Here is a 17,682-nt window from a genome sequence, read left to right as displayed (position 1 = left end):
AAACAGTCTAGATAACACGAGATACGAAAACAGAACTCCACGAGCATAGCTCCCCTTCCTGTAAAATACAACTAGGTAAATACACTCAGTGGCACGGATGGTAGGGTCCTTGACTGTCACTATGGCAGTCCGGGTTTGAATCCTGCCCAGGGCTGAAATAATTTCAGTATTACTGCGCTTTGAGTCATTACTCCAACTCTCATGGGTGGGGAGTTCGGGGTGTGTGTGCATGTAAGGTCATAGCATTACCCATAGATCGGTCATACGAGCTCTGAGCTCTCTTTCTGGAGGGAACTACAGTCAAACCTCGGTTATCGAACGCTTCTGTTCTCGACCAAATCGGTTTTCGACCAAAAATTTCGAGAATTTTACGTCTCAGAACTCGACCAAATTTCGGCTCTCGAACAAACCGAAAGAAGCCGAGCGTACCCGAACGCGGCTCACTCGCGAGCCGAGAGAACTCGAACGCTAAGGACGCTTCCTCCGTAGCGCATTTGCGATCAAAGTTCATTCCGAGCAGACGTGTTCGTTCTTATTTACGTAAATCTGACTTTTTTTCATCTTTGCATCGTGTATTAGCCCCTAATCATGGGTCCAAAGAAAGCAAGTTCAAGTGGTGAAGAAAAGAGGAAAGTAGTGCGCAAAACTATTGAATTTAAAAAAGAATTAATAGCGAAATATGAATCTGGCGTTCGTGTGTCTGCGTTGGCTAAGGAGTTTGGGATGGCGAAATCGACGATAAGCACCATCCTAAAAAATAAAGACCAGGTTAAAGCAAGTGATGTGGCTAAAAGATCAAGTGTTTTTAGCAAACAAAGGCCACAGGTATTGGAGGAAGTGGAAAAACTTTTGCTGATTTTCGTAAATGAGAAACAGTTAGCAGGTGATACTCTTAGTGAAGATGCAATTTGTGCCAAAGCAAGACAATTGTATGAAGATTTGATAAAAAAAGATCCTAGCATTATTCCGGAAGGGTTTGATAAGCAAGCAGAGGGTGGTTTGAAAAGTTTAAGAAAAGAAGTGGGATACACTTATTTATGGTAAACAGTATACAGTGCAGTTTATGGTGTAAAATAGTAAAAAAAAAATTAGAAAAAGTTGTTTTTTAGACTTGGAACGGATTAAAATTATTTACATTGATTATAATGAGAAAAATTGTTTCGGTTTTCGAACAAATCGCTTTTCGAACAGCCTTCTAGAACGGATTATGTTCGAAAACCGAGGTTTGACTGTAGCTGTCATTCATGGGTCCAGCATGTGATCCAAAGACCAAGGTGAATAGACACACATGACTAAATAAAAGTGCAAAGTTTAGTATAGTGCTCACATCACAATTCTGACCTATTTTAACAGACTTTTTTGACAGACTCAAAAAGATTTAAGACTAACCGTCACCAACACGCACAGTATATAGTTGTACACACATACAGTCACTCTCCTAAAATGCAAAAGATTTCATCACTTTCATATTCTATTTTATTCATTCTGTCTTTGTGGTAAGACAGATATGTGAGAAAGCTATAGGAAAAGGTAAGGATGTTTTTTGGGCTTTTATGGATCTGGAAAAGGCTTATGACAGGGTAGACAGGAAAGCACTGTGGGAGGTACTGCAGATATATGGGATAGGAGGAAAGCTGTTAAGAGCAGTCAAGAGTTTTTACGAGAGAAGTAGAGCTTGTGTTAGGATTAGAAATAGAGAGAGTGAATGGTTTGAGGTAAAGGTGGGACTTCATCAGGGATGTGTTATGTTGCCCTGGCTGTTCAATCTTTACATGGGTGGGGTGGTGCGAGAGGTGAATGCAAAGGTAGTGGGTCAGGGGTTGGAGATGATTAAAGAAAATGGAGAAAAGTGGGAAATAAGCCAGTTGTTGTTTGCTGACGACACTGTGCTTGTAGCAGGATCAGAGGAGGGATTGAGGTTGTGTGAAAGAAGGAAGTTGAAGATAAATGTCGGTAAAAGTAAGGTGATGAGATGTATAAGGGGAGAGAGTGATAGCAGGCTGCTACTGAGCATAAAGGGTGAAGGACTGGAGGAAGTGGATAGTTTTAGATACTTAGGTGCGAATGTGGCAGGAAAGGGAGGAGTGGGGGTGGAGGTAGAATGTAGATTGAGAGAAGCGAGTAAATGCCTTGGTGGACTGAAGTGTGTAATGAGAAATAGATATCTGGGAATGGATGCTAAGAGGAGGTTATATGAAGGAGTGATTGTGCCAACAGCATTGTATGGGGCAGAAACATGGAACATGAGAAAAGAAGAGAGAAGGAGTTTGAATGTGTTTGAGATGAAATGTCTGAGAAGTATGATAGGGGTTACTAGGCTGGATAGAGTGAGAAATGAGGAGGTGAGGAGGAGAACAGGGGTGGAAAGGGAACTGGGAGATAGGGTTGATGAAAGAGTATTAGGATGGTTTGGACACATGGAAAGAATGAGTGAAGAAAGATTAGTAAAAGAAGTGTGGAAGGCAGAGGTGAAAGGAGTGAATATGAGGGGGCATCCTAGGATGAGATGGATGGATGGGGTGAAAGGGGCATTATGAAAGAGAGGAATGTCTGTTGAGGAAGGATGGGAGAGGACAGAAGATGGGGTGAATGGAGAGGGGTTGTGTATAGATGATTCTGTGATGCATGAGGGGGAGTGGGTGGGGGATGGGGAAGTATGTATGAAGAAAAATTTGACGCAGCCCAAAAGGATTTCTCCCCATTTTCTCCTTTTCTGCATGAGGGGACGGAGGGGGGTGGGGTGTCATCGAATTTATGAGGAGGCCTTGCTGTGGATGTGCTGTGTCTTGCAACACTGCTTCTGACCTAGGGCAGTGGACAGGATGCAGGGATGACCCGTCATCCAGGAGGTGCCACGATAAGAGGGAGGGAGGAGGGTGGAGGGGAGTGGAATATATAGGAAATGGAATGGGTGGGAGTGGTTTCTAGGCCTTTTTCTTTTTGGCTACCCCCCGTGTAGGGGAAAAAAGCCTTTGGTATATGTATGTATGTATTCATTCCTGTTCAAATAAATGAATAATTATCATTTTTTGCCCCGTAACCCTTGAAAGGTCTTCATGGAACCCTGGGGTTCTGCAGAACCCACTTTAAGAACCACTGGGCTAGAGAGTACAGGTTGGGTTATTCAGACTTCTATTCAATGCAGCAGGCATTCAAATCCTTTTATTATGTAACCAGACAAGGGCTACTCTGGTTCCCACTGGCCAGTGACAAAAAGAAAGGTAAACAAGACAATATCACAAGACTAATAACATGTATTTTGTTTCTAGAAGTTTGATACACACAACTTCACATTGTTCAACAATTTGTAATATCAAATATAAAAAATCCCCAACTTCATGGAAATATATATAGTAATTTGGGTAACATACACAGACATGTAGGCTTTAGTAGGGTTCAAAGAATGTAGTCACCTCTTGACTTCTGGATAATCCATGTCAAATTGAAAAGTCCAAGGTAAACACCACTACAATACATTGCCTAGACTCATTCTACACACACAAAGTTACATGTAATATGTTCACAAGAAGTGTCAATCACAAGTCAAACTACCCAGGAGATTCTTTGGTCTTTTTTTTTTAAGGATCTTGCTGATTTTTTCTGTGTGATATTTAGGTCTGAGGAAACCTTCACAGCATGAGTTTTATTCAGATCTGACGAGTAGTTTTTTATTTTTTAATAAAAAACCTAAAAAATACCATATTTTTGGGCTTCTTTCAAATCCTATCTCCTCTTACAATTTCTATTCGATGTCTTTCATTTTGCAGCAAAAGAATCTTCTACATATATAAAAAAACAAAATAGAAAGCTTTTTTTAATATCTTTGTTTAATGCCGAGGAAAAAAAATATAAAAAAAAAATTATTGAAAAAAACGCAAAATTTTGACTTTGACACGTTATTAAAAAATATTTATTTAACATATGCAAAAAAACTCTCTATTTCATTTTTTGTCATTTATCTAGCTATTAATAGAGACCTCATATGCAAAAATCGGTTGAAAATTGAGGGAGGAGATAGACTTTGAGTATCAAAAACTTAAGTTTTTCAGAAATGAGTGTTAAAGTTGTTTTTTTTTTCCATTAGTTTGACTAAATTTTACATTGGACCTCCTAAGACCCATTGAAAACAGGTTCCATTGTATTTTCATGATGATTTTGCATCTTTCAAGTAACTCAGGCACTTTGTACCCTCCTACAGTGTAGGATATTATTCACTCAAAGTGAGGGTCTCATAAGCCGCCACCTCACTCTTTGTCGCAAAGTTTGAGTTCTTGGTCTAGAATGACCCAGCAAGGTAGTCTGATTGCTGGGATTCAGCTCTCTTTCTTTTCTCGGGTTTCCTTTCTGGTGTTGGAACAGGCTCTTGCTGCATCAGGGACATCACTGTGAGGTTTGAGACTCTAAACCCAAGGTGTTGCAACAAGGAGGCATCCTTGTAGCCACTTGTTAGCAAACAGTTGTTTGCGTAGAGACAACTTGTCTGATATAGGTGTAGAGGACAGAGGATCAGGTGCTGAGGATGTGGATGTAGATGGAAGGGAGAGAGCTGCTGGAGGGAGTACTAGTGGTGGTGGCGGAGGTGGTGATAACAAAGTTGATGCTGGGGTTCTTTCTTTCTCCCTTTGAGTTGCTAATGTAGACGTTCTTATCTTCTGCAAGTGTGCCTTTTGTTTGGATAGCTTAGGCATGGCTAATATCTTCAAATATCTCTTCACTGAAAAATAGATGCGAATTTCACACGGCAAATTAGTGAATGTGGCAAGCTAACGTGTACATGTCCTTTACTTTGTAAGGCTCAGGCCACTGCCAGTCGTGCAGGCTGAGCTTCCTCACACCACATACTCACGTGCATGCCGGACGTAAGAGAAAACTTTATGAGTGCATCAAACGCAAAAAAATAGAGTAAAATATGGTCAAAACGTATGTAAACAATGGTCGTGCGCAGCATGTGGCTGCCGGGGGGAGGGAGGGTAGGCCCTTTAAACCCTTTAAAAATGGCAGTACGATAAAAACACTTTACCAGCATCTAGAGCAAGATCCCTACTATGTATTTATGCAATAAAAAAAAAAAATAGAATTTTTCTTAAATCTGGGGGCAGCCTCTCTTTCTTCTACTGTGCATTGCACTGCATTAGACTTTACAATGAATGATAGACTGGTTGCATCTTGGGCTTTCTCCCTCTCATTAGCAAATTTGACAGCAGATTGTTTAAGAGCAGTGGTGTCAAAAGCCAGTCTTCCTTTTTTTCTTCAGCTCATCAATTTCATCAATAGCTGCCTTTCTCTTTTTGGTTGTAGTTGTTCTCTAGACTATCTGTCCAAGCAGTCCCGTCTCCCCAAGGAATACAAAGGCCGAAACAGGGTTTTCCCATAAATCCTTTATGGAGTGTATGTTGTGTTGTTTGCGTGTGTGATTGTGTATAATGCAGTCTTCCATGATGTGTTGAATAGTATGGGGTGAAGTGTTACATCCTGGGCATTTGTCCACAATGCAGTCATCCAGTCTCTTCTGGTAGCTTAGAAGGGCTGGGTGGTGGCCGCATTGCAGTCTGGCCAGGTGGACTCTGTCCTTTCGTGGGAGAGAGGATTCAGAGGGATGGATATCAGGGGGTCTGGCATGCACCAATGTGTTGTCTTTTAGTGTTAATGGAGCAGTGAGTGATGTGATTATGAATATGTTTCCGGAGGCTGGTATTTGGTGGTTTTGGAGGAAGAGAAGAGAGTATTTGCGTGTGATATATATATATTTTTTCTTTTTCTTTTTTCTTGGTGTGTGTGTGGATGTTCTGCTATGTACTGTACAGAGTGTGCTGTGTTTGTGGAGGTTGCAGCAAGTGTTTGTGTGCCTCTCATGTCAAGGCGATCTTTAACTTTGAGGACTTTTGTTTCATAGTGTAGGTGGTCTGTGGGTGTTGTATATGTGCAGTCTGCAATTGTTTTTAATGCTTTGTTTTGTATGGTCTGAAGTGTGTTGAGGTATGTCTCACTGAGATTAGGTGCCCATGCTGGACTCGCATAATTCATCACTGAGTGGATGCATTGTTTGTATATTGTAGTATTAGTTTCTTTGTTTTGTCCAAATGTTGTTCCAGTGATTGATTTAAGTGTGTTGAGTCTAGGTGTGCATTCATTCTTTATGTTTGTGATGTGTTGTTTAAATGACATGGATGTATTGTATGTTACACCAAGAGTTTTCAGGATGTGTGTGTGGTATTACAGTGTTGTTGATATAGAGTTGAGGAATGTATTTGTGTTCTTTTGTCCAGTTGGTGAGAAATGTTGCTGTAGATATGGATGGGGCTATTTTGAGTCTGTTTGTAATAAACCATGTGTTGAGTGTATCAAGGTATGGCTGTATTATTTCTGCAGCTTTGTCTGTGTTACAATGTGTACATGTGATTGTTATGTCATCTGCTTAGAAAGAGATTTGTATTTCTGAGGTGTCTGGTGTGGGTATATCATGCATGTATATATTAAAGAGTGTGGGGGATAGAACAAACCCTGTGGTACTCCATTCTTAATGTTTCTGATGTGAGATGATTGGCCATTATATGACATACGCATTTCTGCCTGCCAGATAATTGGCCAGCCATCTTTTGGTGTTATTGTGCATGTCTGTGTTATATATTTTGTTTGTTAGTTTGTGGCGGGGGATAGCATCAAAAGCTTTACTAATGTCTAATGTTATAAGAAGTGTTCTGTGATGGGGCCTGAGTTGATGCCATCTAATATTCTTTGTGTGAGGTTTATTAGAAGTGTTTGTGGAGTGTAGTGGCTTAAAACTGTGTTGTGATTCAGCAAGGGGAATATGTGGTTTACCCTTGCAGTGGTCTTCTTTCATTTTTCTTCCTCTAGATACTGGTGGTATCTCTGGCAAGCCCCAGAAACAGAACAGAAGAGCTGTTTGTTCATATCACATTAAATGTTCCATCAACACTGGACAAATGGTCAGTGATTATTCAAAATGCAACAGTCATCCCTTCTGACATACTCTCCTTTTCAATTAGCCTGTTTGTGGGGAACCCCCTCTCAACAGAGGCCTAGCAATGGGATATAAAGAAAAATTTTCTGACCACTTTCCACACTCTACTGAACCTTTTGTCAATGCCTATGGTTTCATACAGTGGCTTGTCAACACTATTGTCAGTTACATAAAAATCTGAATCTAGCTATTTCATCACCACTAACCACATTCCTCAAAAATTCATTGTAAAGGCAAATTGTATCAACATTATCACAAGCACAATTTTTCTTCACCACCAACTCTAACAACCTCTGCATTTTCCAGTTGCAGCTGTCAGGCTTTTTGACCATGGCTGTAGGGTCCAAGCATGGCAAGTTACTGGCTACAGGATACTTCAATGTGGATCTCACAGTTTTTCAACCAACCTCACCACACACTTCTTGCAATCATCCCAATATTCAAAAGCCTTACATTCAGTGATCAACTCTCAAGACAAAAGTTTCTTCACTTCAAATTCTGCTTTTGAACCTAATTTGGTTTTTTTTTCTTTAAGAGATCATGAGCACTTTTTGCTGCTTCTAACACATCATCACTAAGGAACCTACCCATCAAGTTTCTCATTAAATGTTCAAAGTAACTGGTGAGAAATGGTATCATAACTCTCTGTTTGGTACTGGGGAAGAAATAGTTCTATTTCGCTATTAAGGGAATAAAAAATTTAAAGTTTTGCAATAATCAATGGGTCCTTTGTGGTATCTTTCACAACTGTGTATTACCAGGACAAGGCACATTTTTTTTTTTTTTTTCAATAGCTGTTACATAAGTTTTGACACTGTCCCACATGGTGACTGCACAACTAGAAATGGGGCCAATTTCTAACCATCTGTGACTACAAAATTTTAGAGGGAAATATGCACTCTGTTAAGTTATGTAGTCCTCCCTATGATCAGGACAGCCTTTGAACAGGTGGTACATACATATACCAAAGGCTTTTTCCCCCTTATAAAAACCATTCCCACCCATTCCATCCCTAATACACTCCACTCCCCTTTACCCACTACCCCCCCTCTTATCTTGACACCTCCTGGATGACGGATCATCCCTGCATCTTGTCCACTGCACTGAGTCAGAAATAGTGTTGCAAGACACAGCGCATCCACAGCAAGGCCGCTTCATTAAATTGGTGACCCCCCCCTCTCCGTCCCCTCATGCAGAAAAGGAGAAGGCGGGGAGAAATCCTTTAAGGCTGCATCAAAATTTTCTCACCCATACTACCTCACCCTCCATCCTCCCCACCCACTTCACCTCATGCATCACAACATCATCCATATGCAACCATTTTTCATTCACCCCTGTCTTCTGTCCTCTCCCATCCTTCCTGAACAGACGTTCCCCTTTTCCCCAAAGCCCCTTTCACCCCATCCATCCATCTCATCCTAGGTCGCCCCCTCATATTCACTCCCTCCACGTCTGCCTTCCATACCTCTTTTACTAGTCTTTCTTCACTCATTCTTTCCATGTGTCCAAACCATCCCAATACTCTTTCATCCACCCTATCACCCAACTCCCTTTCCACACCATGTTCTCCTCCTCACCTCCTCATTTCTCACTCTATCCAGCCTAGTAACCCCCATCATACTTCTCAGACACCTCATCTCAAACACATTCAAACTCCTCCCTTACTCTCTTATGTTCCATGTTTCTGCCCCATACAATGCTGTTGGCACAATCACTCCTTCATACAAACTCCTGTTAGCATCCATTCCCAAATGTCTATTTCTCATTACACTTTTTAATCCACCAAGGCATTTACTCGCTTCTCTCAATCTACATTCTACCTCCACCTCTACTCCTCCCTTTCCTGCCACATTTGCACCCAAGCATTTAAAACTATCCACTTCCTCCAGTCGCTCTCCCTTGATGCTCACTTCCAGTCTGCTGCCACTTTCTCCCCTTGTACATCTCATCACCTTACCTTTACCAACATTTATCTTCAACTTACTTCTTTCACACACTCTCCCAAACTCTGTCACCAACTTCCTCAATCCCCCCTCTGATCCTGCTACAAGTGCGGTGTTGTCCACAAACAACAGCTGGCTCACCTCCCACTTTTCTCCATTTTCTTTAACCATCTCCAATAACCGACCCACTACCCTTGCATTTACCTCTGGCACCACCCCATCCATGTAATAAGTTGAACAGCCAGGGTGATATAACACATCCCTGACAAAGCACCTTTACCTCAAACCACTCACTCTCTCCATTTCTAATCCTGACACATGCTCTACTACTCTCGTAAAAATTCTTGACAGCTCCTAAAAGCTTTCCTCTAATCCCATATATCTACAAAACCTCCCACAGTGCCTTCCTGTCTACCCTGTCATAAGCCTTTTCCAGATCCATAAAAGCCAAAAAAACATCCTTAATTTTCTTATAGCTTTCTCACATATCTGTCTTACCACAAAAATCTGATCTATGCAACCTCTACCTGTCCTAAATCCACACTGTTCCTCACCAATTACTCGCTCTGTTCCTCTCCTAATCCTCTCAATCAAGATCCTCCCATAAGCCTTCCCAACTACACTTAACTTCTTCACTCCAGGCCAAAATCTCGCGGGCAGCATTAGCTGTCAGACGTGCGATGTTGTGTCATAATACTCACATTATAAAAAATAAAGTAACCCCTGTAATGCTCATTCTCTTTCACCCGTGAATTTTGATAACCATAGAAAATATGATAAAGCCAGTCTAAAGAGTATGGGGGTCACGCAGGTACAACTACAATAAATATAATCAAGACGCTGATATGGCAGCCTCGCGTACCCACTTGTTCCTCATGACGCCTACGTAGGCATCACCGTATGGAAGGGGTTAACAAACTAATCCCTCTGAAACTACTACACTCACACTTATCCCCTTTTCCCTTGTAAAGTGGAACTATACGGGCACTCCTCTAGTCTTCCAGCACTCTACCCTCTCTCCAACAAACATTAAATAACCTCACCAGCCAGTCCACCATCACTGTACCTCATTTTTTCAAACATTCTGCATGGCATCCATACCAGACCAGGTGCCTTACCTGCTCTCATCATCTTAACCTCTTCACTCTGGGGCACATAGCACGCCTGGCAGTATTAGCTGCCTGATGTGCGATGTTGCATCATAATAATCGCATTATAATAAATAAAGTCAGTGCTCAATCGTTCGTTCTCTTTCACCCGTGAATTTTGATAACCATAGAAAATATGATGAAGCCAGTTTAAAGAGAATGGAGGTTACATAGGTACGACTACAATAAATATAATAAAGACGCTGACATCGGCATCATCGCGTACCCACTTGCTCCTCATGCCGCCTACGTAGGCGTCACCGTATGGAAGTGGTTAACAACTGCCTTCACTTCATCCTTCCTTATTTCTCCTCCATTTTCCTCATTCATCTCGGTCTTTTTTTTTTAGCACTTCCCACTGCAACTATCTTTCCCTCCCTATCCTCCTTCACATTTAGCAACTCCCTAAAATACTCTCCCCATCTTCCTCTTACTGCCTTCTCTTCCATTATCATCTCTCTATCTTCACCTTTTGCCTTTTCTTCTCTACTTGATTTGCCTCCTCTTCCTCTCTTAATTTCTTTCTGAAACATTTTATTACTTTCAATATTTTTGTCATACTCTTACCCCATTTCACATCTGCTCTCCTCTTTGCCTCCTTTATCCTGTGCTTTACTTCTCTTTTTGCTTCTCTATACCTCTCATATGACTCCCTCATCCTATTTTGTAGCAAATCTGTGAAAGCTCGCTTTTTCTCTTCTACAACCTTCTTTGTTTCCTCATCCCACCATTCATTACCCTTTCATCTATTTCCTCCCGTCCTTCTTGTTCCATATACTATCTTTGCACACCTTGTGACTCCCTCCTTGGACCATCCCCATTCCTCCACTCCTAGTTCTACTCAATCCTTCACTACCTCCCACTCCTCTCTCAGTTTCTTCTTGTACTCCTTCTCCTTTTCCTTCTCATTTAAGCAGTTCACTCTAAGCACGTCCCTACCTTTTGTCCTTTTCCTCTATCTCCATCTATCCTCCATTCTCAACTTACCTTCCACCAAAAAATTATCTGATATTTCCCCCACTCTCTCCCCTTAGAGCATATACATCCTTAACCCTTCTTATTATACTCCTATCTACCACTACATAGTCCATTAATGCTCTATCTACCACCCTTCCATCCACCAACCTCTCCCATGTGTACTTATGCTTGACTTTCTTCCAAAACATTGTATTTGCTATCATCAACTCTCTTTCTAGACATATCTCCACCATCAACTCTCCACTACAATTCTTTCCTGGAACTCCACATTTTCCAACCACTCCATCAATTGGTTTATTTCCTATCCTAGCATTAAGGTCTCCCAATACTACTACAGTGATGTTCCTCCCTAATCCCTCTATGCACTCATTTAAATCTATCCAAAAAGCCTCCCTTTCTTCTACACTCTTCTCACTACCAGGCTCATATGCACTTACAAAAACCCACATCTCCTTTCCCAGTTTCACCTCCATCCACATTAACCTTGAAGAAACCTCCTTCCACTCCACCACACGTTTACCTATCTCTTCACTTACTGGTATAGCCACCCCTTCTCTTCCTCGCCCTCCCTTCACTCCTGAGAACCTCCCAATTACACTCCTAAACTCACACTCGCCCTTCCCTCTCAACTTAAATTCACTCAAGGCCAACACATCCATCTTTCTTCTCACAAATATACTATCTTATCTCTTCCATTTTACTCTCATCTGTACCACATCCATGCACATTAAAAGACCCAAACCTTAAGGTACTGGTTGGAAAACTCCTATACCCTCTTATGCCTCTACTTTTTTTAGGAATGTCCCTATGGGGCTACAGGGAGAGAGATGCTTGTTCCCAATCCCCATCCCTTTTTCTTGCCTCTTACGATCCAAGTGGGAATACTTGGTGGCAGCATTCTATCCCCCATCACTGGGTAGGCAAAAAAAGGAAATGAATATTCAGAGAAATGGTACAGGACAGCAACAAGGCGTTGGGGGACAGTAGCAGTATAATAAAGGGAATTGACAACATCAAAAGTGACCAAATTTTTACATTGAATGAGAATCAGACAAGAAACAATGGTCTCAAACTGTCCAGAAATAGATTCAATTTGGAAGTAGGTAGAAACAACTTTGCCAACCGTGTAGTTAATGAATGGAATAAACTTCCTGCACAGGTAGTGCAATGTAGTTCAGTTCGAAGCTTTAAGAATCATTTAGATAAATACCTAAGTAAGATGCTGTAATGATTATAATTTATCTTATATTATTTGTTTTTGTTTTGTTATCATTTGTCTATCTGATTTTCATTTATTATTAGTTATATGTCAATTTATTACTATTTACTATTTACCTGTTTGTTTATTATTTAACTATACTTATGCATTTATTTATGTATTTTATTTGTTATTTACATTATCATAGTTTTTATTTATTATTTTATCATTAATATGATTTCTTTTTTTCACATCTGACCTAGATATGGATCAAAAGGTCTCCTGTCGGCATGCTCCGCCTTTGTAATCCTTTGTTTCATAAGTTCTCTGTGAGCAGAGTCCTCCTCTATCACAGACAAAATGATATGTGGCTCTGGTCCATAGGGGTGCCCTATATAGACCCTACATGCTACTTTGCCATAATAACAAACAGCCAATACCCCAGACGGGAATTGGTACAAGTGGTACAAACTTGATAAAACATCATTGACCTGTAGTATTCATGCCGGTCTGAAAGCCTCCATGCAACACATGTAGGCCACAACTTCCAATGTTTATTAATTCTTCATCCTGATGTTGTTTCAACTGCTTTGATAATTTATCAAAGAAAGACCAGTTACTTGGGCCATTCAATGAAACCTGCAGGAGGCCATGACAATTTAAGCCCTCTGTCACAAAAGTGAAGTGTTCAAGAATACCCTGTGCTGGTGCATATCCAATAAATCTGGAGGTGTAGTAACTGGACCTTACTTGATCATGGTTCCAAAGTCTTATTTACCTAGTTGTATTTACTATTTACCTTGTTGTATCTTACTGGAAGGGGAGCTACACTCATGGTGTCCAGTCTCTATATCTTGCCATATCTAATTTGCTCTTAAATTCTTGTATCGTTTTTGCACACACTATTGTTTCATCTAGTATGTTCCACACATCCACATCTCTGTGGGGAAAGCTTATAATTTTCAGGTATCTTCTATAACTGTCCTTTTTGAGCTTCCTTCCATGTCCTCTTGTGTTTCTCTTATCCCAATTTAGTAAGTCTTCTCTATCAAAGACTTTATACCTCTCATAATTCTGTAGATGGTCAATAAGTCATCTCTTTCTCTTCTTTGTTCCAGGGTTGGAAATTCTAGTTTTGACAATCTTTCTTCCTTTAGCAGTTTTGATAGCGCTGGGGCCATCCTTGTAGTTACTTTCTGGATTATCTCAATCTTCCTTATATTCTTTTTAGTACTGGGTGACCATAGTGTCACTGCATACACCAATTTTGGCCTTATCAGTGACACTCGTATTTTCTTTACCATTTCTTCATCCAAGTAAGTAAAAGCCACTTTTATTGATCTTAGCAAGTTATAGGTTTCACCGATAATTTTGTTTATATGTTTATCAGGGGACATATCTTTTGTGATGATTATTCCCAGGTCTTTTTCAGATCCCACTTTCTTTACTTCCTTTTCACCAATTTTATATTGTCCTGATATCTTATTTTTTACTTATTCCAAATTCCATTATGCTACATTTCTTAATATTGAAGTCCATTTCACATTTCTGACTCCATTCCCAAACCCTGTTCAGATCTCTCTGCAGTGAGTCAAAGTCCATTTCAGTACTCACTTTCTTTAACAATTTTGCATCATCTGCAAAGAAGTTCATGTAACATTCCACACCCTCTCCCATGTCATTCACATAAATAGCAAACGTTATTGGAGCCAATACTAATCCTTGTGGAACTCCACTAATTACCTTTCCTCATGTAGTACTCTTATCTCTAAGCACTGTATATAAGATAGCTCAAGAGAAAGATGGTGTCATGAGACCCATCTCATTCATGTTCCAAATCTTGAAGGAGTGTCAAAGGCAGTAGTCTACAACAGAAAATGAGGCCCTCAGCCTCATGGTAGCTTTCCAGAAATTCAAAATATTTTTAGATGGTAAGGTAATAATTTTGAGGGACCATAATCCACTGAAATATATATATTAGAAGGAATATGTAAAAATGATAGGCTAGCCAGATGGGATTAACACTCCAGGGATATGGTTTAAGTCTACATCACATTCCTGGAAAATTAAATGTGGTAGCTGACACATTATCATGCCAAAACATATAATGTTTTCTTCACAGACTTTAATTTTTTTTCTGTGCAGGGGGATATATGTAATAATCTGATGTGTGTAGTTTGTGTGTAGTACATAAGTGGCTAATAGTAAAATGACTTGATGTGTGTAGTCTATGTAGTAAATAAGTGCCATATACTAAACTAGGTTTTTCAGTCATAGGTCCAGGGGACACCAAGATTTTCCCTACTGAGCAACAAAGATTCTCATTCCCACCATGGGAGGAGTGCAACAGAGAATAGTAGACCAAATAGGAAAACTTGGGAGAAATCCATGAAAGAGATATATAGGTTATCTTGACCTTCTGTAATCTGTGCTCACACTTAATAAATAAAATTTAATAATGGGTATGTGTTCTAATCCTTCTCATGCACTGTTCTATGGGAAGGATTTTGATTTCTGGTGAGAAACCTTGACATACATTAAGAATATAGAATGATTGACAATAACGAAAAAGGACAATATTCAAATAACATGACCCTAAGGAATTGACCACTGTACTAAATTCTCACCATTAGCCTCTAGGGCATGTTGAATGGATTCCTTGGTTTGCTGCATGACACCATCATCTGCTGCAACTACAAGAACCACCATGTCTGTCACTGTGGCACCCCTGGATCTCATGGCACTGAAGGCAGCATGACCAGGTGTATCCAAGAATGTTATTTCCTCTCCAACTTGCAACCGAACTGTAGAAAAAATACAAAAGGTAAGTATACATGAACACACTTATATACAAGGCTTGACACAATCTCCAACTGGATGTTTATGAAATGAAGCGAATAACTGGAAAAAATTCATAACTTAATTGTGTGTTCATAAGAACGAATTGTGTCTTGGGGCTGGAAGAGGACAAATGAGATGCCAATACATAAAGAGAAGCCCTTAAATTAAATACAAGTGTTTCTAGTCAGAACTATAAACTTTGTGAGAAGTTTGTAAAAGAAAAGTAAACCTAATACCATGAAAAAGTAAACATCTTAGGTGACGACAAATTCAGTTTCAGAATTGGATGATGTGTATCAAACACATTAAACTTTTACTCAAGGGTAGCTGAGGGGCTTTAAGAGAGGATTGGATGGATTGTACCTAGATCCAGTGAGAGCCTTCTCACAAGATACCTCACAAACAACTACACTCAGCCCTCCATTTAACTGATGTCAATTTCATGGATTTCAGAGGAAAGATCCAAAATCCAATGACTTAGAATAAATTTCTAAGTCTCCCCCCATGTGATTAATGTGCTACTGTGTCCGGCCTGTGTGTGGCTGCACCACTGGAGCAACAATGGACAACGAGATGCAGAAGTTATCCAGTGTGCTCCACAAGCAGACACACCTTCCCCATCCTAGCCAAAGGGTGTGGCCCGAAGGGGCCAACACCTGGTCTCCAGACTAGGCCAGAGTCACACTCTTCTTTCTATGCTCTCACTCTTTTATATGCCAATATTTTGATATAAGAAGGTCAGTACACTGATGCCTGCCCACCCACTTCTTTTCCTATACACTTACCCCACCTGCACCAAAAATATCAACTATCCATTAAATGTAACATATGCCATAGCAGAGCAGCAGTGACCACACTGGGGACCATTTGTACAGTTCTTCTTTTCATGACCAAACTCATAATATCGGTAACATTGTAACAGATGGTTGATTTAAGCTTTTACTGGGAGAGAAATAGGACCAATATTTACTTGTTCGGGAAGATATGAACCATAAAACCTGAGCATGGCCATATTACTTCCTTGGATTTTTGTAGCTCGTTGAACATTATCTGGACATAATTGTAGGATATCATCTGTGATGGGTAAATGTTTGTTATCTTGACTGTATCAAGACAAGACTCAACAGGGGACTCATGGGGTCTTCCAGCACAGGACACAGTGGCAGGGGGAGTGTGACCTCACTTCCATTACGACCAGCGGGTGATATCCTGGGGGCCTGGTCAACCTCCTCTCAGTGGTTTTAGTCTTGGTTTTGATCCATAAGTTGTTATGTTATTTATTTAGCTCCAGGGGCAATGGGCAACAGCCTACTGGGATTACAAAGGGATGAGTACTGGCTGCTGTAAATGGGGTACCTTGTCCCCATGGAGGGCACTCAATTTAAAAAGTGGATCCTCTTGACTCAAATGTTTGTCCATGACAGAGCTAAGACCTCCCTCCACAACTCATCCCAGCCCAGACACCTAACTATCTAGCACAGGACGACCTCATATGGTGGTCCTTCATATGGCAACCTTACTAGCATGGGTAGTCCTCCCCCTCTAAGTAGGGCAAAGTAGGGGCTGAAGCCCTTTCTAGCATCATAAACCAGGTCATTAAGTTGGAACCATACATGAATTTGAGTTTAGGTATGTTAGAAAATTAGAGAATAGGAGACAGGACCCAATGAGCACTGCTCCTTTCCTGTATACTACAATTAGGTAAATACACGCAAGCCCCCCACCACCACAACAAGGCAGTTACTTGTGTGATTACAAGGAATACTTGTGTGATTAGGGGTGTTGTTAGTGATGGTCAATGAGTCAAATTATGTCTGCAGATCAAACCCTCACTTGGTCAATGAGCCAAGTTGTGTCTGCAGATCAAACCCGATGTCCGTGTTGGTGTATTGGTCTGTGATTGGTCCAGATCCAAAAGTCATGGTGATGCTGTCTTGTGTGGGGATCGTGTTTGGGTATGCATCAGCCAAGTTCCCACCAATCCACCAATTCATGGTTGGTAATGTGGTTAAATGGTTGTTGTTGCCCCAACTAGAGGGGACATAACCTCTGGTAATGCCAGGTGTCAAGCCAAGTACCCATTAATATAGTGAGAATGGCTGAAATTAAGGTGGAAGTAGGGGACCCCTGTATGAAGTTACCCTGTTTACAGACAGCAGCTGGAGAGGTAAAAGAGAAAGAGTTATGGAAAGCTGATAGAGGAAAAGCAGAAATAACTACAGAAGTGGCAATAGTTCCTGCTAGCAATTGGGCACTATTCAAGCCTAAGGGCCACACGTGGCACCCCAAGTCTGACCTCCGTGCCCGACTTGAGTACATCTCCTGGTAAGTCCCATACTTATGTTTGAAGTGATATGCTACCCACAAGCAAGCATTAAATTAACAGTCAGATATTTCCATGCATATTCCCTGTGAGAGACCACTTGGCATATCTATCACATCAACACCATGTCATGGTGGTGTCATCACCATGACCAGCATCTTCATACACCATTGTTTGTAGGTTCAATAATAACAACAATCTAAAACAATCTACCATCTATACCACACAACAACACATATGCATTCAGATCACTATCCCCCAACATAATT

General features: G+C 40.7%; 1 protein-coding gene across 1 annotated transcript in view; it reads right to left on the bottom strand.

The window, feature by feature from the left end:
- The window catches only part of mIF2 (mitochondrial translation initiation factor 2), a 195,012-nt gene that overhangs the window by 119,219 nt on the left and 58,111 nt on the right, over positions 1-17,682 (bottom strand). The window contains exon 6 of the mRNA XM_076188967.1: positions 14,877-15,053. Coding sequence (XP_076045082.1) covers positions 14,877-15,053 — 177 coding nt within the window. The remainder of the gene's footprint in view (positions 1-14,876; positions 15,054-17,682) is intronic.

Source organism: Oratosquilla oratoria, chromosome 8, assembly GCF_046742065.1.
Source record: "Oratosquilla oratoria isolate Oo_2021 chromosome 8, ASM4674206v1, whole genome shotgun sequence".
Classification (NCBI taxonomy): Eukaryota; Metazoa; Arthropoda; class Malacostraca; order Stomatopoda; family Squillidae; genus Oratosquilla; species Oratosquilla oratoria.
The sequence above is the reverse complement of the archived record's forward strand: the minus strand, read 5'-3'. Positions and strand labels throughout refer to the sequence as shown.